The sequence below is a fragment of the Charadrius vociferus genome, unplaced genomic scaffold, assembly GCF_000708025.1.
Source record: "Charadrius vociferus isolate BGI_N301 unplaced genomic scaffold, ASM70802v2 scaffold196, whole genome shotgun sequence".
NCBI classification, from domain to species: Eukaryota; Metazoa; Chordata; class Aves; order Charadriiformes; family Charadriidae; genus Charadrius; species Charadrius vociferus.
The window spans coordinates 1406912-1427414 of NW_009648953.1; the positions used below are offsets into that span (position 1 = coordinate 1406912).

Sequence of the window (20503 nt, forward strand, 5' to 3'; positions counted from 1 at the left end):
CGCAGGTCTCTCTTAACCACTAAGAGTCAGATTAACCCTGTACTGAAGAGGGCCAAATGGGTGTCAAGATGAGGGCGGCTGCTCTGGGACTCCTGGGTGTCCCTGTGTGTCTCAGCACTGCAATGTAAGTCACAGATAGCAAGCAAATCTGTTGGTCTTCAGGTGGCAGGGCACGAAATACAAAGTCGCTATTTTAAGAGTGCAAAAGAAACTGAGAGGAAGAAAGAAAAACATTGTTTTTTCTGATGATTGGGCCTGAGAGGAAAAGACAACTCATGCTTTCTGCCTCAGTGTAAGCCTAAAGGTAGTTCTACAGGTCTTTTGCAAGGAAGAATTTTACTATTCCTGGTCACCGAGATCCCTGAAAAATCTTACTTGTTCCTTTTAAAAACTAGTTCACCAAGAGCTGAGTCCAGCCAAGCGGTTAAAGCATCGCCTCTGTCTGGCTAAACGCTTCCGCAGATGCTTATCTGAAAGCACATGAGCTGTCCTCTTGTAGTCAATAGGACGATTCATATCGCAAAAGGTTATGCCAAATCAGATTCATCAACGTCCCGAGGGAATCAGGTTCTGAGGTTATCTCAGACTGAGAACTGGATCTCGGGGGGGGGAAGATTACAGCTTCTTCCTCTACACAGACCTTCCTTTAAATGTTGTTGATATAGTGATGGAAATTTTGAGAAGTACCATATTCTGTATCCCCAGTAAAGGAGATGAAATACTCTCTGCATTGCTAGAGCACTCTAGGTGCCTGGTACATGAAACTGCCAATGTTTCATTTTTATAATTGGGATCTCAAAGCCTTCAGAGGTTTAAGAGAGAACAACGTAGTGATCTTGCGCAAAACTGTATTTTTAATAAAATCTCATTTTTCCAAGGTCTAAAAGCCAATACAGGTTTTCCACAATTCTTCCATAATAATTGTTTTTACAAATGTGACTTCAGAGTCTGAAACACAACCCAAAAAACTATAAAGGCATTTATTTTATTTCCGTTATCCCAACCCAGAAAAATAGAAAATCCAAGCAGTGAAAATCAGCTGTAGCTGTAAAAAATCAGCTGTATGCATAATTTCTTTTGTAACGATCTAAGCTGTTAGAGGTAGGGCAGGTAAACACATCCTCACATAACTTTGAAGAAACAAAACGTCCCTTCAAAAGGAACAAGCTCATATGATCCCTAGGGTTGGTCAGGAAGAGGACCTACATCTTTTTATCCCTGTCTTGTCTCTTACTCACATGGTCATCTGTCTTCTCTTACGGGTTATATCTTGATAACTGGATCTGTGCCATAAACACCTGCAGACAAGACAGGCTCAGGACACTGTGCATAGCTGCTCATTATGTGCATTCATTTAAAGAACTATGAAATACCTGTAAGTCGCAGCACATTCAGAAAAATCAAACACTTATCAAATAAATATAGAAGACTATTGAACTGTATTTTTCCAGTCAATTACAAATATAGTCTCCCTCCAAAAAGCAGAAAGCACTGGAAAAAGTATATATTCTGTTCATGGTAAACTGTCTGTGTTACCAAATGGTTTTATATAACACAGTACAATCTCTACTAATGTAATGCTATGTTCTCCGTCTTTACTTAAAAAAAAAAAGAAGGCAGGGACAGAGCAAAATGGACAGAAAGACTGAGGATTACCCAACAACTTAAGAGTCAGGCAGTTAAATATATGAAATGGGGAGCTAAACTTGCTTTGCTGTTTGCTTGGAAGTAAGCAGAACAGTCTCTCTCGGGCTGCTCAAACTCGCAGCCTCTCTGAAGCATGCCACAGCAGAGATTCCTTCCAGAAGCTACATCTTCCATATATTCTCACTTTCTCTGCTGCCTGATTTACTTTCAAGAGAGATTACAACTCCCTGCATCTCTCGAGGCTTTGAAGTTTCTATTCTCAAAACCACAGGCAATCACAGACAAAATTTCCATCAACTTGCCACGCTGGTTACAGCTTATTGCTCTCTTTACCAATCACCGCTTCCAACAGGAAGGGGCTGCGCAGGGTTACGCGCCCGGCTGGCACAGCATTCAGTATTCAGAGATCCGATGCTGAATTTTTTATTCAGGTAAAATTCTCACTGCTATTGGCCCCAACGATATTTTCAACCTTTCTGGGGCTTTGCCTGAGCAGCCACAAGTGAGCACTTAAAAAATGAGGATGCGATGATGGTCTGCTGTGTTAGCGGAAAGATTTCTGATGGCAACGCATTATGCCACAAATCTCTCCTATCTTACACAATCAGTTGTTGCACAGTAAAGACTGTTGCAAATGAAAGGACTTTTGTATATGATGCTAACACTGTTAGAAAATACTGTATTTTTTTTATTTATGAATGTTTTTATATGAAACTTGCTTTCTCTGTTTAGCACAACAATCTCCCATCTTGTTTTCATTACATTTATCATTTACTATCTTCTTATAGATAACAATGCTCAAAGATGTCTGTGCAAGGTAAGTCTGGGTCTCCACAGATTGTGCACCCACTACCTTCTGGTAAACAGATGCTCTTATCTTGTGATAAATGTAACAAAAAGGCAGCTACAGCTTCTTCACAGAGGGAAAACTACCTTAAGTGAACTTGAAATAGCACAGGTAAGGGCACACATATGGGCAGGAGAGGTGACACACAGTAACCCGTTGCTCTGCAGCACCCACACAAACATACTCTATGGATTTTTAAGCAGTCCCCTTTATTTTTGTACCTGAGCTCCTCACAGCCTTTAAACACCCATGCACATGGCACCCAATGAAGTACGGTGCTGTGCCAGTAACTGTTCTCCTGACAAGGTGAATGGACAGCCTGCAAAAGCACCTTGAACTGCAAAATGTTGTGGAGCAGGATGTTCAAAGTTCGGTGTCCTGAAGGCTTTGGAAAAAACCCGCTACATGTCTGCCTTCACTTGCACCTGAGAAGCCTGGCCCTATGCGAACCGCCCAGGGGACAAGCACAATGTGCTGGGCGAAGGTTTCCTGCGTTTCAGGCTGCTGCGCTCCGTGACACAGCCTTAGGAGAAGGGGAGTCACGCTTGAAGGCATCACACTTCTTCACATTTCCATTGGGCAGTGGAGTCCATCTCCATTCCACAAATGTGTCGGCTGAGGTCAGAGCATGGTGTTTAAGGTCATGGAGGCGGGCAACAACAAAGCTGAAAACTGAACCTCTTGTCCTGTTGCCTGTGCCTGTAAACCAGCCTGCTGCGGGAAAAGCTCTTCCCTTAAAAAGCAAACAGCCCCAAACTGACCCCTGCAAGATGGGAAGGTTCTGGGAGGAAGGGTCGGCTCCCCACTGCAGATAAGGTTGATTACTGCAGTAACAATCGGGATTATATTACTTTGAGATATACTGATACTTTCAGCACTAATTACATAATTTCTTCTGCATTTTAATGCAAACATACGTAATTATTGAATATTTACATAATGAATGTAGCACACTCTGCAGTGTTTTAAATGCCAAGCACCTACAACACAATTCTTGCAACCTTAAGAATTGGCAATCTTCTTTTTTTTTAACCAGAAAAAGACTAAAACTTAGGGCTTAAGCATCTTAATAATGCCCCTCAGATACACTTGGTCCCCACCACAACCAGCTCTCCTCCTCACCCCTCAGTTCAAAACCCAAGGGAAATGAAAGCCACGTACTGTGTGCTGTGAGGGAAATCAAGCAAATGCGTCATGGTGACAAAGGGGTGGTTCAGAGTTTCAATGGGTGTTATTCTCTTATCTGCATCTATCGTCAACATCTTCTTTAACAGATCTATAAACTCCCGCCGGTCCGCCTTTTCCACCAACATATCACTTCCTTCCAAATCTGTTGTCATGTTCACCTAAAGGAGAAAGGAGAAGGGTGAGTGCTAAAGGGAAGGAGCAGATGGTCAGGTCTCCAGCAAACTGTGTTTACTCCTGGTTGGAGCACATGCCCTGCAAGCCTCCCTGTCTAAAGGGGTAGTTGCTGAAGTCACACGGCAGACTCCGCGGTGGCTAGTCATCTGGCTTGTGCACGTCAGATCTCTAGACAGACCGTTAAGTGTTCAGCTCGCTTGGGTCAATGGCTAATGAAACACTTAGTCACCCTCCACTGAAGATGAACAGCTTCCATGTGGTAGCAGGCAAGCTCTCATAATCAGTGTATTTATCATATAAAGGACTGTGTTATCACACTCTTAACTATGTGTCCTGTGAGCAAAAAAGAGATATAAAATAAATAAAAATTGTCAGTAGGTTTATGGGAAACATCCCATTCACTATCAGGTGCCAGGAAAAAAAAAACACCTTTATGTTGTTTCATCCATTTATACAGTCCTTCATTTCTGCATGTTTGAATGCTACAACATCTAGACTTTGCTAGTGCTAACTCCAGTTCTGTGCTAGTGTTGTGCCAGTTTTGCGGGCTAGTTTGTTTGCTAGCACAAACTCCAGTCACAGGAGTGGTTATGATGGAATTAACTTTCACAACCACACAGAATTGACACAATGAATTAGTACTCCTCGTTCCCCCAGATAGCCACATTTTACAGAGAGCACGCTCTTCTGCAGCCACGGTGATTATTTCCAACGTCGCTGTTTTACAAATGGAAATATTAAAGCAGAAGTAAGCGACTTGCCAGTGGTTGCACAGAGGAGCACTGGAGAGACAAGAGAAAACACAGGACTTTGACAGTCAGAGATACCACTTAGCCATTTTCCAAGGCTGCTTTACTACAGCACACCGAGCCCACATACCCCTATGTGCAGTTTTCCATATAAAGCAGCAGATAACAAGCTGATTTGGTAGGCATAATTCTGGCATTTCTCAGGAGCTGGCACAAGAACAGGATACACAGAGAAATCAGGTAGTTCCCCTTTGTTAGCGTTGCCTGAAAGCATGTGAAGCAGTCCTGATGGTTACTCACCAATGCTCTTACCTGTGCCATATCATCCAAACAGTTGAAAATATACTTTCTTGCTTCCTTCGACTTAATCCCCGTCTCTGCCTCATGATCATCTGGTGTCTGTTCAAAACAGGAGACAGGCATTGACCAGAACTGCCCTGCAATCAGCTGTGGGTTATGTGCCACTTCCAGCTTCTGCCTTATCCTGCCCTCATCAGAGACCACTGTGTCTCTCTTGCCTGACGAGGTAACATTTACACTATCTCTGCTACGGTTATAGGACAGCTTTTGTGTCACAAGGTGATTTATCTCTTCTTTTTCACTACAGAGGTTCTTCCCAACTATGGTGTAAGTCCCAAAGGTCTCTTACGCCCACCCCAGTGTGAGGCTCAGCATCCCATCCTTATAGCCAGATGCCCACTGGCCTCTCTCCTTGGGAACCAAATACAGCCAAACACGCTGGTATGAGAAACCCAGGGCTCGCTTGAATTACTATCAGTTTTGATTGTCAGAATTAAGATGCTTTCTGTTGTTTGGTTTGGTTTGTTTGTTTGGTTTTTTTCCCCAATGTGTTAGATATTAGAGCAAACTCTGCCCAGGGCTTGTTTCATTTAAATGACACATCAATTCATTGACTACTTAGAGGGAGATTTCCAGGTCAATTCCAGACTTAAATTTCCCACAAAGCAGTGCCAAGCAGGTGGCCTCAGGGCTGCAGATTTTGGGGATGGCAGTTTCACCTCAGATTATACCCACCCCCATGTCTGTGCTGCATTGCAAAAAGCAGAGACCTAGGCTCTGTGGTGACCTGAATGTCTCCTTGCTTCCAACCAACAACTGCAAGGTAAAAGAAACAAGGGAACGTCTTCCTACCTTCAGCCTCCACAAAGGATATGGTGAGTCTGTATCCCTGTTGAAAAACCTTGTAGTCTTTGTCCCTGCACTTAACAAATACTCTGCTGGTAAGCCCTGCGTCTGTGAAATATAGCGAATCTGTAAGAGAAGGATGAGAGGTCACTGTTCATCCTGTGAAGATCTCTGGAGGTCTTCTGTGAAGGAAGGCAGGAGGCATTTAAAACAATAGAACAAAGAAAGAGAAAACATAGCACGTAGTTAGACTTCATGGAAAAAAAAAAAAAAGCCAGTGCAAGGAACGAGAGGAAAGAGAATTCCCGTATGGCATCCCTCCATTTATCACATAGATCACTGGAAACTCACCCTTACAGTACGCTCCCACAAAGCCCATGGATAAAGGGAGGAAAGTCCCTAGGTTTTAGAGGTCAAAGAGGAAGACCCACACGGAGATTTCAATGGGGTATTTCACCGCTTTGCACCATTTTATGTCATGCTCTCCTCTCCAGGAGGCAATTTCAACAATTTGATATCTGCGCTCTAACTTTTGCTGTTTTTCCCCCAGCTGAGTGCACAGCCATAACTAGGAGCAGTTTGAAGTTCAAAACGGAGGACTATGAAGTGACTATCTTTGAACTTAGATGAAATATACACTCAAACGAACTGACACCCTCATGGTATGTAAAGTACTTCATCTCTATTGCATACATGACTTCATTTGTTATTTGGGTTAGTTCCATGCGTATGACCTCGCTGTCACTCACACAGCTAGAAGATGATACACATGTGTTTCCAAGATCTCAGACTTTAATTTATTTACTCAAAGGAGAAAGGGTCTGTGATTACACAGTAAAAGACTGATCCCACACATGCCTGGGGTGCCACATGAAACCTTAACTTTGGCATCTCCCGACTCCTGAATGTTTCACTCCACAAAATTGCTGCAAACTGCAAAACTTCTAAAACTAGTCATCTACTCTAGAAAATTCTAGGGAAGAATGGAAAACGTTTTTGAGAGAAGATACAGAGAGGGGTAAAAAACATTAAATAAAAGCATAAAAAGCAGCCTTGGTTTCAAAGACTTCCAAGCACCCAGGACCCAGTTCACTGAGCATGGCTTGCTTGGCTCTACAGCTCCTTAGGTCCATCGGAGCTTGTGCACCTGAGAAGCACCAGGATCCTGCCCACAGCCCAGCACCAGTGCTGCAGGGCAACTCGGCTGCAGCGAGGGGTCAGGATTAGCCCCTACCCCTTTCCCAGCTCCTCAGGAGCCATCACCGTACTTCACTGGAGGAAGCTTTGTGCTGGGCAGTTAAGCTGGGCGGGTAGGTATGGCGATTTCTTTTTCAGCTGTGTGTTTTATGGCTTTTGGGGTGTGGCAGGCAGGAGAAAGAAATCTACTCTTCATGTTCGGTATGTGATTTTCAAACGCTTGTAAGTTTTTCGGCTACTCCCGATTCCCTTTGGAGTCACTAAAGGCTCTGCTCTTCACTGCGGGTTATTTGCCTTGCCAAATCGCACCTTTAAAGCTCTGACTAGAAAAATACTAGTTACAAAAGAGAAGTCAAGGAAACATTTTCATATTTGAAGAACTTATTTATTACCCTGCTCTTTTTTTTTTTTTTCTAAAGGAAAAAAGACCCTTTTCAGGTCGCATTTGCAGACAGCTACAATCACCCTGCAGAAGACTATGGGAATGGGAAGCCCTGGCTCTAGCAGCCGCTGCGCTATCACTTTTAGGACTATAAAAGGAGCGTAAAAGCCTATAGGGAGAGAAGTACGACAGCTTATATTAACTAGAAACCTACACCACTGTGAACGCTGTCCTTCTTGTCATTGCTTTTAATATGCACCCTCATAAAAGGGGTTATGAAACACAGCAGAGTTCGTGCAGTTTCTTCTGACAAATAAACCTTTATTCAACACTTGCTGTTACAGCAGAGAAAGGGTGCCTGCTCTGCCCAGTGAGGAGAGACAAGTACAGAGTTCTCCAGTCAACGGCAGTGTTGACTCTTGATTGAGATTTCACTTAGTTGGGTCTTAAAAGCCAGTGTACCAAACAGCACACAGGTTACCTAGAATAAATACCCTGGGTGAATAATGAAAAAGTTGACTTTGTGGTGGGGGGTAAAAATCACATATCCCCTATTAGCAAAACAGTAAAAGTTGTCATCTGTTCACTCCGACAAAAGAAAAAAACCTCCAACCCATGAACATCCATGCTCTTACCATTTTACCACCCAGGGCAATGTCCGTACCCACCTGATCATATTCCGAAGCTCCGGGGTACAACGGCCAGCCCAAGAACAGCTCTGCAATGACACATCCCAACGACCACATATCGATTGCTTCACAAAACGGTAAACCGAGGATGATTTCAGGGGCTCTGCAAAGGAAGAGGTCAGAAAACATCAGCAATGGGAGCAGATCTGCTCGGCTGGCGTAGGGAGGCTGGTGCAGAACATGATGCTCATAGAGCTGCCTGCTGCCAGCAAGTGTCACTGCTCCTATGGAGCTGAGGGTCCCACTGGCCACCGGCAAAGTGTCTGCTAACCAAGCACTAGCTAGTGAATATCTATTTTTGCAGAAGAGTCCTCTGCCTGCATTTCACCACGAGGCAGTCCTATGTTTCGCCGCAGTTTGCAAAGGAGAGAACTATCATTATTTTCATTCGGCGGGTGGGAAAATGAAGCACAAAATGAATGTTGTGTGTTCAAGGCCACCCAATTAAGGCCCCCACTTGAGGCTCTTGGGCCCAGCTTGCCAGTCTGTGGAGGAACTGTGTAGATTCCCCGTAGTGAAGCATCCTCCCTTCACGCAGCTCGGCGGGCTTCACAAACAGCCAGACATTAAATAATCATTACAGAACTGGTATAAAAGGATTACTGACTTTTTTAACAAATGGATGTAACCTTAAAACAGAGAAATAACATAATTAGCTCTATTAGACCTAAGCCTTTTCCTCAGGAGGAAGTAGCCAAGAAGCCTTCACTTCCCAGTCTGTGCCAGGCACCTGATTAGATTTCCTCTTCCCTTCCAGCCCAAAAAGCGAAAATGCGGCGGCCCTCCCGCTATGCATTTACCACTGGCTTCAGGAGAAGGCCACTGAGGCACCTCTGCTCAGGGAGTTTCAGTGTTAGCCCAGATGAGGAAGGAGAGGACAAGGTAAAAAAAGCTTTGCTTCAGCTCTCCAGGAGGATGCCCAGCTGGGACACGGAGGAGAGACCCAAGTAAGCAAGACCAGCTCAGACTTCCACAGGACCTTTAGGTGAGGGTCATATCACCTTTCAGCCAGGTAGAAGCTGGTGCCACATCTTAGCCAGGTACTGCGCAGACCATGCAGTCAATGAAGGGACATCTCCCCAACCCCTGAAGTGGGATTTGTCCCGCTCTCTTGGGATGTTTTGAACTTTCTTCACTGAGGCTAGACGAGCTCCCTCAACTCCAGCGGCCAAGGTGAGACAAGATGAATCCTCCCCATAGTGCCCCAAATGCTTTGTGTTTCAAAAGCAACTTCTATGTGGAAGAACCAAAAGTATCTTACAAATACTGAAAACCTTATACAAAACCCATCTCCACACACAAACACCTTCCTTACCTTCCCTACCTCAGCCCTTCCACATGCAGTTAAGTGCCATAGTTCCTATTTTACACAGGGATCACCCAAGGCTTCTCCCTTGCTCTTCTTGCAGATCTTGCAACACCTTCTTCTAAAGCACCAACTTCTAGCATTAGGTGATGTACAACAAAAAGAAAAACTTACTTTCCCATACTCCTCTAACTATTCTATTAAAAATTTAAAAAAAATGCAAAAAAAAGCGCAGAAGACAGATAAAAGAAACAAACATGCATTGCTTTAAAACTTTCATCACTTTAAAAACAGCCTTGGGATTTCTTGGGCCATAATGCATATTTTGGGAATGCCTGGGGTTGACTATTAAGCAAATCAAGTGCTACCATCCAGAGATGGAAATAGGGCCCATGGTTCCCAGTTTCCCATCTGTCATCAGGATAAGATCTGACACTAGTGAGATCATACTAAGGATTACCAATTGCAGTGGAAAATATTATGCTTTAATCACGCCATTACATAGTCATGTGAAGACAAGTCTTTAGCCAAGAAACCAAGCAAAATGGGTAATTTTTTTCCGGGGAAATAAGCAAAGGCCCTGTAGCAAGAATCCATGTCCCATCTTCAGTCCACAAGCTTCCCCAATTTTGGGTTGACTAGTAATGATAAAAGCCCCAAACTATCTGTTGTCAAGCCAGCAATGCAGAACATAAAAAATACGGGAAATTCTGGGATTTTAAGGCTAGGATGCTTTGTGCCATTCCCACAAAAAACATGCCAGAAACTTAAAAACTGGCTACCCTTAGTCCTTTTCGCTTCATCTGTGCTTGTTGTTCCCATACCCCACCGTTCTTTAGCCTATCGTGACAAACTTTGTATTCTAACACCAATCTCTCCTTAAGAACAAGGGGTTAATTTTCCTCCTTTCTTCCCCATTCCGTCATCCCTGCACGCTACTCAACACCTAGACAAAATGCAGAGAGAAAAAGACAGCTATGGTGACCTGAATCTCATTACTATGTAAATCCTGCATTCAAAGCCATCTGCCTCTCCCTGTCTGCCTTCCACATTCTGAACGAAATGTCCCTGGTCACTAATGAGAGCTCAGCCACGCATCGCCTGAACTTCAAATCCCTCCCACTAACTTAAGCGCAGGGGTGGACTATCGCTGGGATATTCCCAACGTGATTTTGTGTAGAAACCTCCCTGTTCATAAAAATCACTTGCGCTGCTGTCATATGCAGCACACACCTCCTCCCCTCTCTCCCCACACTTATGCTGCCAACACCTCCAGACCTCTGCAAAAAGGGATGACCTAGAATTTGAGGTTCCAAAATGTCACGAGTCTTCAGCTGTCCAGCAGGTTTTCCTTAAAGCTCCAGCTTCTGGAGCGCAACAATTAGGAGAGAATTTCTTTTTTACACACAAAAGAAGTTTTGCACCTCCACCGCTGGGAAGAAAACACAAAACCAGCGTCTGTACCACTTAGACACATAAAAGGCAACTAAACAGAATGCCATTCATTTTATTAAACCAGACCTATCCGTATAGGGACAGGAGGTGGTGAGATAGTTTTATTTCATTTTAATTTTTTGAAAGCTGGTATTTGCGTTACTCAATCAAGCCTAAACATTAGTGCAATGTTTGCCTGTTCAGCACCAAATAGATGCTAATTTTGGAACAGCGATGAGAATCCCTGCGAGAGGGGGGCCAGACCGAAGTGATACGGTGCCCTATGTATGCTACAGCCAGTGTTTGCTGTGGCTTTCTCCCAGCCCTGCCTTTGCGTTGTGACTGATTTTTTTCCATGGAGAGGGAGTGGCCCTAAGACAAAAAGATCTTGTTAACTTAATTACACAGTCATTAAGACATCAAAAGAACGACAGGTATCGGACACCACACAGGCTTCCAGATTTTCAGCTAACAGACACCTCCCATTTGCCGTGCGAAAGAGAGCTGGAGTCACCCCAGGAGGAGCAGCGGTCTGCCTGCCTGCTGGCCCTCTCTGCTAATGGCCAAGGATGCTAAAAGTTCTGTAACGAAACAACTCGTCCACTGATAAAATGCCTTCTGAACCTCTGTCAGGTGGAAATTGTTCTGTATGCTCAGTTACGGATGCATAGATCCTTCTGCACATAGACCTTTATCTAACACATGGAACTCCGCTCTTTTTTAACATAAACATGTCAATTTTTTAAGACAAGGTGAGATCTTGACTTCAATCACACGTTGCAGCACGAAGTTCCACAGGCAACCTTCTGCTTTCAATACCATCTTAACTCGGTTGTTTAAAGCCTGATTTTCCTTCATCAGGTTTAAATTTGTCACCTCTCACTTCATGTTCACATGGATTGGCCTAGAGGTGAAGACAGAAGCGCTTGAATCACCTTTCTTTTAGCACAAGCTATTTTTGTATCTCTGCCCCGTTCTCCCTTGTTTGCAGCAACTTCTGGCTTCTGGCTTCTCAGCAGTCCATCCCATGGACGTTTCAATCCACTTCCAGCACCTGGCTCCACAACTCCTCTTCCTGACATGACTGCTTGGAGACAGGCTGAACAGACCCAGAAACAGTTAAACACAAAGATATTCCCCAGAGTTATTTTACACTATTTGCAGAATGCTTTCGCATTCCAGTCTTCCCTGAGCCTAATATTTTGTTTGCTTTTGGAGTGACACGAGGCATTTCAGCAGATGTTTTATCTGGGAGATCCTCTGAGACACACGGTCCTTTCTCCAGAGGAGCTGCAGTTAATTTAGGACATAGAATTATGTAGAAATAGTTCAGTTTTCCTTTTCCAATGTTTACTGTCTTTCAGTACTGCACTGGTCTGGCATAATGTTGTCTGTAATCTAGATCAAGACCCTTAAATGTTCTTCTTTTCTGCAGCCTAACCTAAGCAAGTCTGTGGTATCTGCACACTTAGGCACTTCACTGCTATTCTACTACTTTTTACAGCCAATTAATACATTAAATAACTCTGATCCTAAAATGTGCATGCAGGTTACTCCTTAACTGACCCTTTTATTCCTAAAAGCACGCAGAATTAGCTAAGCTGCTCTAAGAATGGCGTAATTCTCTTTTCCAAAGGGAAAGAAAACATTTCCATGTCTTAGCTAGTTCTTATGTGGGATTTCTCCATCCTGCAGCTGGTAACACCATGTAACAGGGGAAAATACCCTATTAAAGTCTGCACATCAGAGTATTGTAATTACAAATCAGAAGAACCGTTCACACGGAGGCAGGTCCCTCCAGAACAGCACTGAGATCTTCAGTAGATCTCTCCACGGCTGCACAGGGAAGTGCTTTCCGTCCCAATAACCCTGCTTGTTTTAACACAGACTCACCAAACCTTTCGATTGTGGTGGGGATCTTGTTTGAAACCACACAAAGGCAGCCCGCTGCCAGATACCTCGCTACGTGCAGGAACATCCCCTTTTACCGCTCTCCACCATTTTTTTTTGGCTGTGCATCTGCAACGCCCTCGGCACAGTAATTCCGGACTCCGGTACGAGACACACAGAGGGAAAACAGAAAACTTCGCCCTCCTGTCCTCCCTCTCCCACGAGCTGCCTCTGATTTCTCCCAACAAAAGGCACTCCCCTTCTGCACATGCAGGCACAACCTGCTCTACAGCTTACACAGATCTCGCCAGCATAGACCAAAGATTTAGAAACCACTAACCACCAACCTGGGAGAGACTGAAGAAACCATCCCCAACCAAGAGCCTGTTTCTCCAGCAGAGAAGCAGCTAGCCCATGCCTGGTCCACACATCTCCCACCCCTTTCCCAGACCAAATTACGGCCCTGGTCAGCAAAGGGTGATGAGCTTCTCAGCTCAGCGCTGGGTCCAGCAAGTCCCTCATTACCTTGGAATCCAGCTTCAATGTGCCTGTGTATACCAGAGAGCTGCTGGTGCTGGGTGCCAGGGAACCAGGACACGAGGGTCCCTGTGCTGACAGTGCCCGCAGGTCCCCAGAGGCAGAAGTGCCATCTCATCATTTGCTTGCACCTCACATATGACCCCGTCCTGCTTTCAGGCCTGCCGCTGGCAGAGTATTTACTTTAGCAACCCTGCTTTGTGGCAGGGTAATTTCATTGTCTGGTGTTTCTGTCAGGAAAATTAATTACCAGGCTAGCTCTCTGGCTTTTTCACCCACACATCACAGGACATTAAAAACAAATGCCAAAAAAATTCATTTCCACAGACTTGAATTCAGGGAGCTGGGCTCCTTCTGAATTTTAAAACTACCCTGCAAACTGCCCTCCTCGCAGATAATTTACCACCTCCGGTAGGGTCCTGTGGCCGAGCGTGATTGTCTCAGCAGAGTCCTTCATGGACAAGTATACATATCAGAAAAAACATAACTCAAAACTTGATACTTGCTGGCACCTTGAGCTGAGAGCGTGCCTGCTCCTTGCCTTTGGGGTGACGCTTCTAGAAGAAGGTTGCAGGCAGCTGCAGGCAGTGGAGACAGACTACAGTGATGCTGTCTGCTGAGCTGATATACACAGCTCCTGTTTTCTTCTACCTGTCAGTCTCACCTGCCAAACCCTGAACTTCAGGAAGCAGCAGCTTTCACATCTCCATCCAGAAAGCCCTGGGCAGAGGCAGAGAGGCAGGAGCTGGACCCCCTGGCCCAAGCAGGCACACGCTGACCAGCTGGACGCCCAGAGCTTGACCCCTTTCAGCGCTTGTCCCTTCCCACGCACCAAGATACCTCCTCTCAGGAGGAGGAACTTCGTCCTTCATGTGTTGTACAAAGGGGCTTTTATTCAAGCGATGGGGCTCCATCTTCCTCCCAGCCAAATCCTTTCTTCAGCATCTTTATGGACTCTTTCTCATACCTGCTCACTTGACCCTTTTGTATTTTGTGGAAGTATTCACTTTTTATTGCCGTATACCATAGCATGCAGAGTACCCTTAGCTCTTAGTTAATGGAGACGGAGAGCACAGAACACCTTTTTTTTGTCCCTCTGTACCTCTCAGACTCCAAATCACTTCTTAAGTGCAGGGCTATAAAAGGAGACAGGCTCATATTCTGGGAGTAAATGGTTATAGTTGCTATTTCCCCCACCTCTCCACCAGCACAGACACCTGGAAGGGACGCAAACATCTAATATGGATGACCCCCAGACTCAAGGCCTTCCTCTGCTCCGGGGGTGGGCAGTTGCAGACTTCCCACCTGTGAAAAAGTCAGCCATCAGGGCCAGAGCTTCATACCTACAAGCACCAACAGCTCCTGCTTGCTTGTTTACTCCCCATCCCATGCAGTGGGCAGGACAGCAGCTCCAGACCCCACCTGTGCTGCTACCAGCAGGGGAGAAACGCACTCACCCTCATTGCTGGCCTCACTGCACGACCTCTGCATTTCTCCTGCATCCCCGAGTGCTGGAGTTTGCTTGGATGTTCAGCCGAAGCCCATACAGAAGTGGTGCAGCTCTGCAGACCACTTGCTATGGCCTCAAGGACTGCCATGATCTCTGGACCGTGTTGGGAAGCACCAATCCAGCAGAATCGCAGCAAGGGACAGCCCTAGGAGTCAGGACTCATCCCAGGCACACCATGCCTTTCAGATTCCAGCATAAAGTTCAAACCCCGGAGAGATTAGGCCACACGAGGATATTCATGAAAGAGGGAAAGGGCCATTGAGGAACGTCACCCAATCTATCAGAGTACTCTGTTTACCTACAAAGGCATTTTGGTTTGAGTTGTAAGGAGGGACGGTGCCTCTAAAGGGTCTACTTAAACGCTCCCTATTTCACAGGTCAAACACAGCTACACCTGGTTTCTGGAAAGGACTGTGGGTGTAGCCAGAGCCATTTCCAGGGCTGTCAGACCACCAGGACAACCACCACTAGAGGGTAGCTCCAACACTCATTGCTCATGTTGCCCTCACCCATCCCTCAAGATTAGTTTGCAACACATCAAAAAATATCTGTATCAGCTCAGAGGACTGGAAGCTGGATCCACTCAGCCTTCGGTGATGGTTTATGTTACAGGACATAAATATAAACTGGAGGCTGGTAACAAGTGAGGTACCGCAGGGGTTTATCCCAGGACCGGTCTTGTTTAACATCTTTATCGCTGACCCAGGGGAGGAGGCAGAGTGCACTCTCATCCAGTTTAGGGGTGACACCAAACTGGAGGGACCTGGCAACGCCCTTGAGGGCAGGGCTGCCACCCAGAGGGACCTGGACAGGCAGAAGGCATGGGCCAACAGGGACCTTCTGAAATGCAGCAAGGACAAATGTTGAGTCCTGCCCATGGGACAGATAAGTCCTGGTGACAATAGCTGGGAACCACTAGGCGGCAAAGGCCATGAGCACCTTAACTTTGGGGGCAGTGGGCTGAAACGAGGACACTGGTAGCACCTGGACCAACTGCACCCCTGGAGCAGGGTCAGCAGACTAAGGAATGTGATGACCCACCTCCAGTCACACTTGTGAGACCACATCTGGATACCATGTTCAGCCTAGGGCCCCCAGTGCATGGGCAGACTGGAGCAACTTCAGCAGGGGGTGAGACAGCCATGGGGGACCTGTCAGCAGCCTGCCCCCTTCTTCTCTGCCACATGGAGAAGATGGTGCCAGGCTCTCTGCTAAGGTCGGCAGCAGGAGGTGGAGATGACTGACAGAAAACTGAAACAGGGAAGGTTCCCACTGGGGACAGGGAAAACAACTCTACCGTGCAGATAATGAACCACCAGCATAGACTGCCCTGAGAGGCTGTGCAGTCACCATCTTTGGAGGCTTTCAAGACCTGACAAGACAAAGCCCCAAACCTGATCTCATGGCTGGCCCTACCTTGAGCAACAGGTTGGGCTAAATGACCTCCTAAGGCCCCCTCCCACCTGAACTACTCTGACTCTACATGGTGCAGTAACTATACCCTTGTCAACAGGAAGGTCACCACGAACCTTCTACATCCAGGCAAAACACTACATAGCCGGGAGTGTTTCAAGGGGTACAGATGCAGGTCCCAGGGTGTTTTCAGCAAATATACACACACAGTTCTATCTGTCTTTTAAAAACAGAGAGCAAGTTACACAAGAATTCCTTCTGGACTTGATTGGCATAATTATGGAACAAGCCTTGGAAGCCTATCATTACTAAGGGTATTTAATAGCAAATAAATCACAGAAGCAGACTAAACTACCCGCCCCTTGACACTGCTCATGTTCCACCCGGGTTCTGACTAGGAAGGGTGAAAATACTCCAGAGGGTGGTGTCAGAGGCTGACAGGGCTAACCCAGACCCCGGGAAGTCACTTGTTCCCTCCCTGCCCTGATATTGGGCCATCCCATGCCCATGTCACTCCTGACAAGCATTTAGACAGCTTGTCTTACAGACCTCCCATGGTGGAGCGTCCATAAACTTTGCTGTGCCCCAAAGGACCTCACCCCTTGTAATTTTAAGGAATAATACAGCTGTGCATAGCTGACTTTATGTCACGCTTAATTACAACTTGTTGTCAATCTGGCGTCTATGCAATACATATGGAAAAACATAACTTAATACATCTCACTTGAATTTGCCTATACCCAGCTTTCTGCCAGGCTGCACCTCTTCCCTATCTTCACCCTACCTTGGCCTCAACACACATTCAGTACCTCTAACCTTGTGACTTTTTCTCTCCTGCTTACCTCTGTCTCCTTTTTCTGTCTCATCTCCTCTGCCCTCTTCCTGCACTGATCGTGGATGAAGAGAGAGGTGGACATGACTCACAGAAGCGCTGAAACCCCCTATGCCCACGCCGGGGGGTGCACACCGCGCGCCTGCAAACGCAGCCCTGTGCTGCTACGGGGGCAAGCTGGGCAAGCACAGGTGGCGTGCACTCATCTTTAAAAATGGGGTTTCACATAGATGTTTACACACCAAGCACCTCGATGGGATCCTGACGCTCGCTGCAACCGTCAGCACAAGGCTCTTGGAAAAAGCAATTTCCATGGGTTAATGCTGGAAGAGTTTCAAGCGAAGCGCACTAGCACACCCCAAGCACTTGCCATCGCTACGCACCTTTCTTGGGATTAAGAAAGCCGGATTCAGCCACAAACAAAGCCTGGGATTAAATGGGGAGGGAGGGGTCCCTGCTGGGAGGCTCTGCACCACTCTCTTCTCCGATATACACTGCATATATACATTCCATTTAGGTTGGGGCCTGAAAGAAAACCTCCTGCTCTCTTCAGCAAGAGCATGCGAGCAAATGACTGAAGCCCTGAGCTGGAGAAGGCAGTGCAGCTGTTTGTGGAAACAAGACAAAAGATTTTGAAACAGTTGCTTTTTTCTCCCTCTCCCATGTCAGGCTGTTTACAGAAACCAAGGGATGAAATTTTGCAGACAAAAACACTGAGAGCAGCCTGTCAGTCTCAGAGGGAGGGAGGGAGAGGGAGAGGGAGGGGAGCGTAGGCTTCTTTCGGGATTATGGATCATTGCTAAATTGCTCTATCAATTATTAAACCCATCACTCAAAGCGCAGTAACCAAAATATAGCAGATAAAGCCTTTCTCATCCACTCTCTACCAGCTGCTCTCCTCCTCCTAAAGCCAGAGGGGAATGAAAATTCCCGTAGTTTATATTTTATAAACATCGTTTTCCCTGTGCCTTGAAAATAAAAGCTTTTTCAGACAAGGTACAGTAGAACCGAGCCCACGGCAGGAAGATATTAAAGGAGGACTCGCCCTTTCAATTAGCAGACCCAAGGAATAAAACAAAGTCTCTCCAATCAGTCTGATTTCTTAGTGCCGACAGGTTAAACATTTATCTGTGGATGAATGAAGAGGCAGGACCCAGTCATCAACAGCCGTTAGTTGCCATTTGCCTTTGCCACCAGGCTGATCTGTATCAACAGCAAGGTGGGTATGGTCCCAGGAAAGGATGGGACATGGCCAAGTGGCATGTGGCATTTGGTCTGGCCAGTGACTCTGCGGAGAGAGGAACTGCGAACACGCACCCAGGATGAGAGAGGAAGCCCTGGAGCGGACAGAGCTGACAGGGAACCACGTGGGGAGGAGGACCAGGACCTGACATCCAGCTGGAAAGGCTTCCACGTGGCTGCCGATGTCTGAATGGACGTGAGCTTTTAGCAGCACTATACGCACTTGCTGGAGGCTGCGGCTCCAGTTCAGCGAAACCCTTTACCACATGCATCACCTGAAGGCAACGTGTGCCTGAGTCCCAGTGAGGGCACTGGATGCAGCTAAAGTTAAGCCTACATTTAAGTGCTTTGCTGAATCTGAATCTGCTAGCAAGTCCTTGTTGCACTTGAGCTGGAAGTCTTAAGAGGCAAGAAAAGCTATTAAGCCCAATAATGGAAAAGAAAGCCAGGTCCTGGGTCAGCCAAGAGACATAACTAAGCTTGTCCCAGCCAGCAGCGCATCTTTGTACATCCATGGAGGAAGCCTCACCGGACTGATCACAATCACGCTCGTCTCTTCAGACTCGGAAAAGCAGGACTCCATCAACTTCAGAGGAGGTGCACAAGGCTGAGCACCACGACCAACGCCCCCGGGGGTCATCAGCTCCATGCTGACCCAGAAGTGCAGAAACATGCCCAGGAAAGGGGGGGGGGGGTGTGATGCAACAACAGCTACATTCAGCACAGCGTGACCTCTGGTTGTTCTCCGAAACAAAGGGTAATGCACAGGGGGGAGGGCTGGGGCTTTCCCAGGTTATGGAAGAAATCAGAGAATAGAAAAATCATAATTTGAAAACAAAAGCCCCGTCCATGCCAGGCAGTGAATGGATGAGCCGCAACGTATTGGGTGCAGAGATCCCCTGAAGGAGGCATCTGATCAAGAAGGGAAGAATGCCAATTATGTGCTCCCATTCATGCCACTGCAATGAAAGCATAATTCTGACTCTGCTTTCTGACCCGCAGTATGCAATTTATGCAAATCCAAGCTGTTCTCGCTTCCCTCAGAGCCAAATGTCCACCAATGCCAGAGCTGGCTCTAACTTTTTGTTTTCCTTTTCAAATCTATTGTTTTCACTGTTGAATATTTAAGACCTTTTGTTGGTGCTGTTGCGTTTCTTTGGAAATGAAATAATAATTAAAAAAATCCCAAAGCACACAGAGACAGTCAAGAGTTGACTTCTCGTCTCCGACAGCCTCCCATTCTGCCACGCTCAGCTCCATCCCAGACCCTTATCATTCCAGCCCAGAGCCCTGCCATGTACTGGCCAAGTGAAGCTCCTTGCCTCAGACCTGTAATGTTCCCCCAGACTTTTGTTCACAGCAAATACTGAAAGTTGCACCAAGCAGCGTGGTGGTTTTATTGGAATTAGCCCGAACACTGAGCCAACTGCCAATACAAAGCTCCAAAAGGATTTCTACCCCTGGCAAACACGGATAGGAACCAGACTCAGGCCATGATCCTAAGACTGGCTTCACAGAGCAAGTAGTGGGTCTGAGGCTAAAAATATCAAATTACTGCAGCCTCCTTTATTTTTTTTTTCTTTTAATCACGTCTACTGGCCGCTTATTTTTTTTAATTAGAAAAAGACAAAGACAAAAATAAAGTACTTATCCTGCCTGCTCCTCGGAGAAAGGAGCATTGCCCTTTACTTATCTCTGAAGAGCCACGCAGATTTAATATAATTATTAGCCGCAACTATTTGTATTTCTGTAGTATGCAGAAGTCCCGGTGGAGACTGGAGCCCCATAATGCTAGACGCTAAAAGACGACGTGCTAAGGGACTGTGTCTGCTCCAGAGAATTGATGATCTAAGGAGATGTGTGGTGACAGGGGAACAGATTGGTGGAGCAGTTCGCCCAAGATCATACGGAGAGAGCATAGCAAAGCCAAAAAAAGAAGCGGGGTCCTTGCGAACAATGTGCCGTATCTATTAGACCACAATGTCTTCTACTTATGATATTTGGGAACAGCAATAATAATACATGGATTAGAAAGCTCTTTCAAAAGAGACGGGTATTACTGAGGCAAGGCAGATTTTGAGGCGAAATGACCTGTAGATGTCACCCAGCAAGACAGTGTGTCAGGAACAGCTCATGAAATCCAAGGCCCATTTAATGCCCCGCTCGGTGAGTCTCAGCATCCCACCTACGCTGTGAGGACCTGCGTGGTCTACAAATAAGTTTTAGGAATAGCCTGGGAATGCCTGCCCACCCGCACGTGGAGGTACGTGTGGCTGGGAACGGCAGGGGGACCTTGGAGCTGCCCCAGCTGGTTATTCCT

At 46.2% G+C, this 20503-nt stretch overlaps 1 protein-coding gene across 1 annotated transcript in view; it reads right to left on the reverse strand.

Moving 5' to 3' along the window:
- HIPK2 (homeodomain interacting protein kinase 2) overlaps positions 1 to 20503 on the reverse strand; it is an 89534-nt gene that overhangs the window by 27004 nt on the left and 42027 nt on the right. Inside the window, exons 2-5 of the mRNA XM_009887434.1 lie at positions 7999 to 8122; positions 5758 to 5877; positions 4918 to 5004; positions 3656 to 3840 (exon numbers count right to left, since the gene is read on the reverse strand). Coding sequence (XP_009885736.1) covers positions 3656 to 3840; positions 4918 to 5004; positions 5758 to 5877; positions 7999 to 8122 — 516 coding nt within the window. The remainder of the gene's footprint in view (positions 1 to 3655; positions 3841 to 4917; positions 5005 to 5757; positions 5878 to 7998; positions 8123 to 20503) is intronic.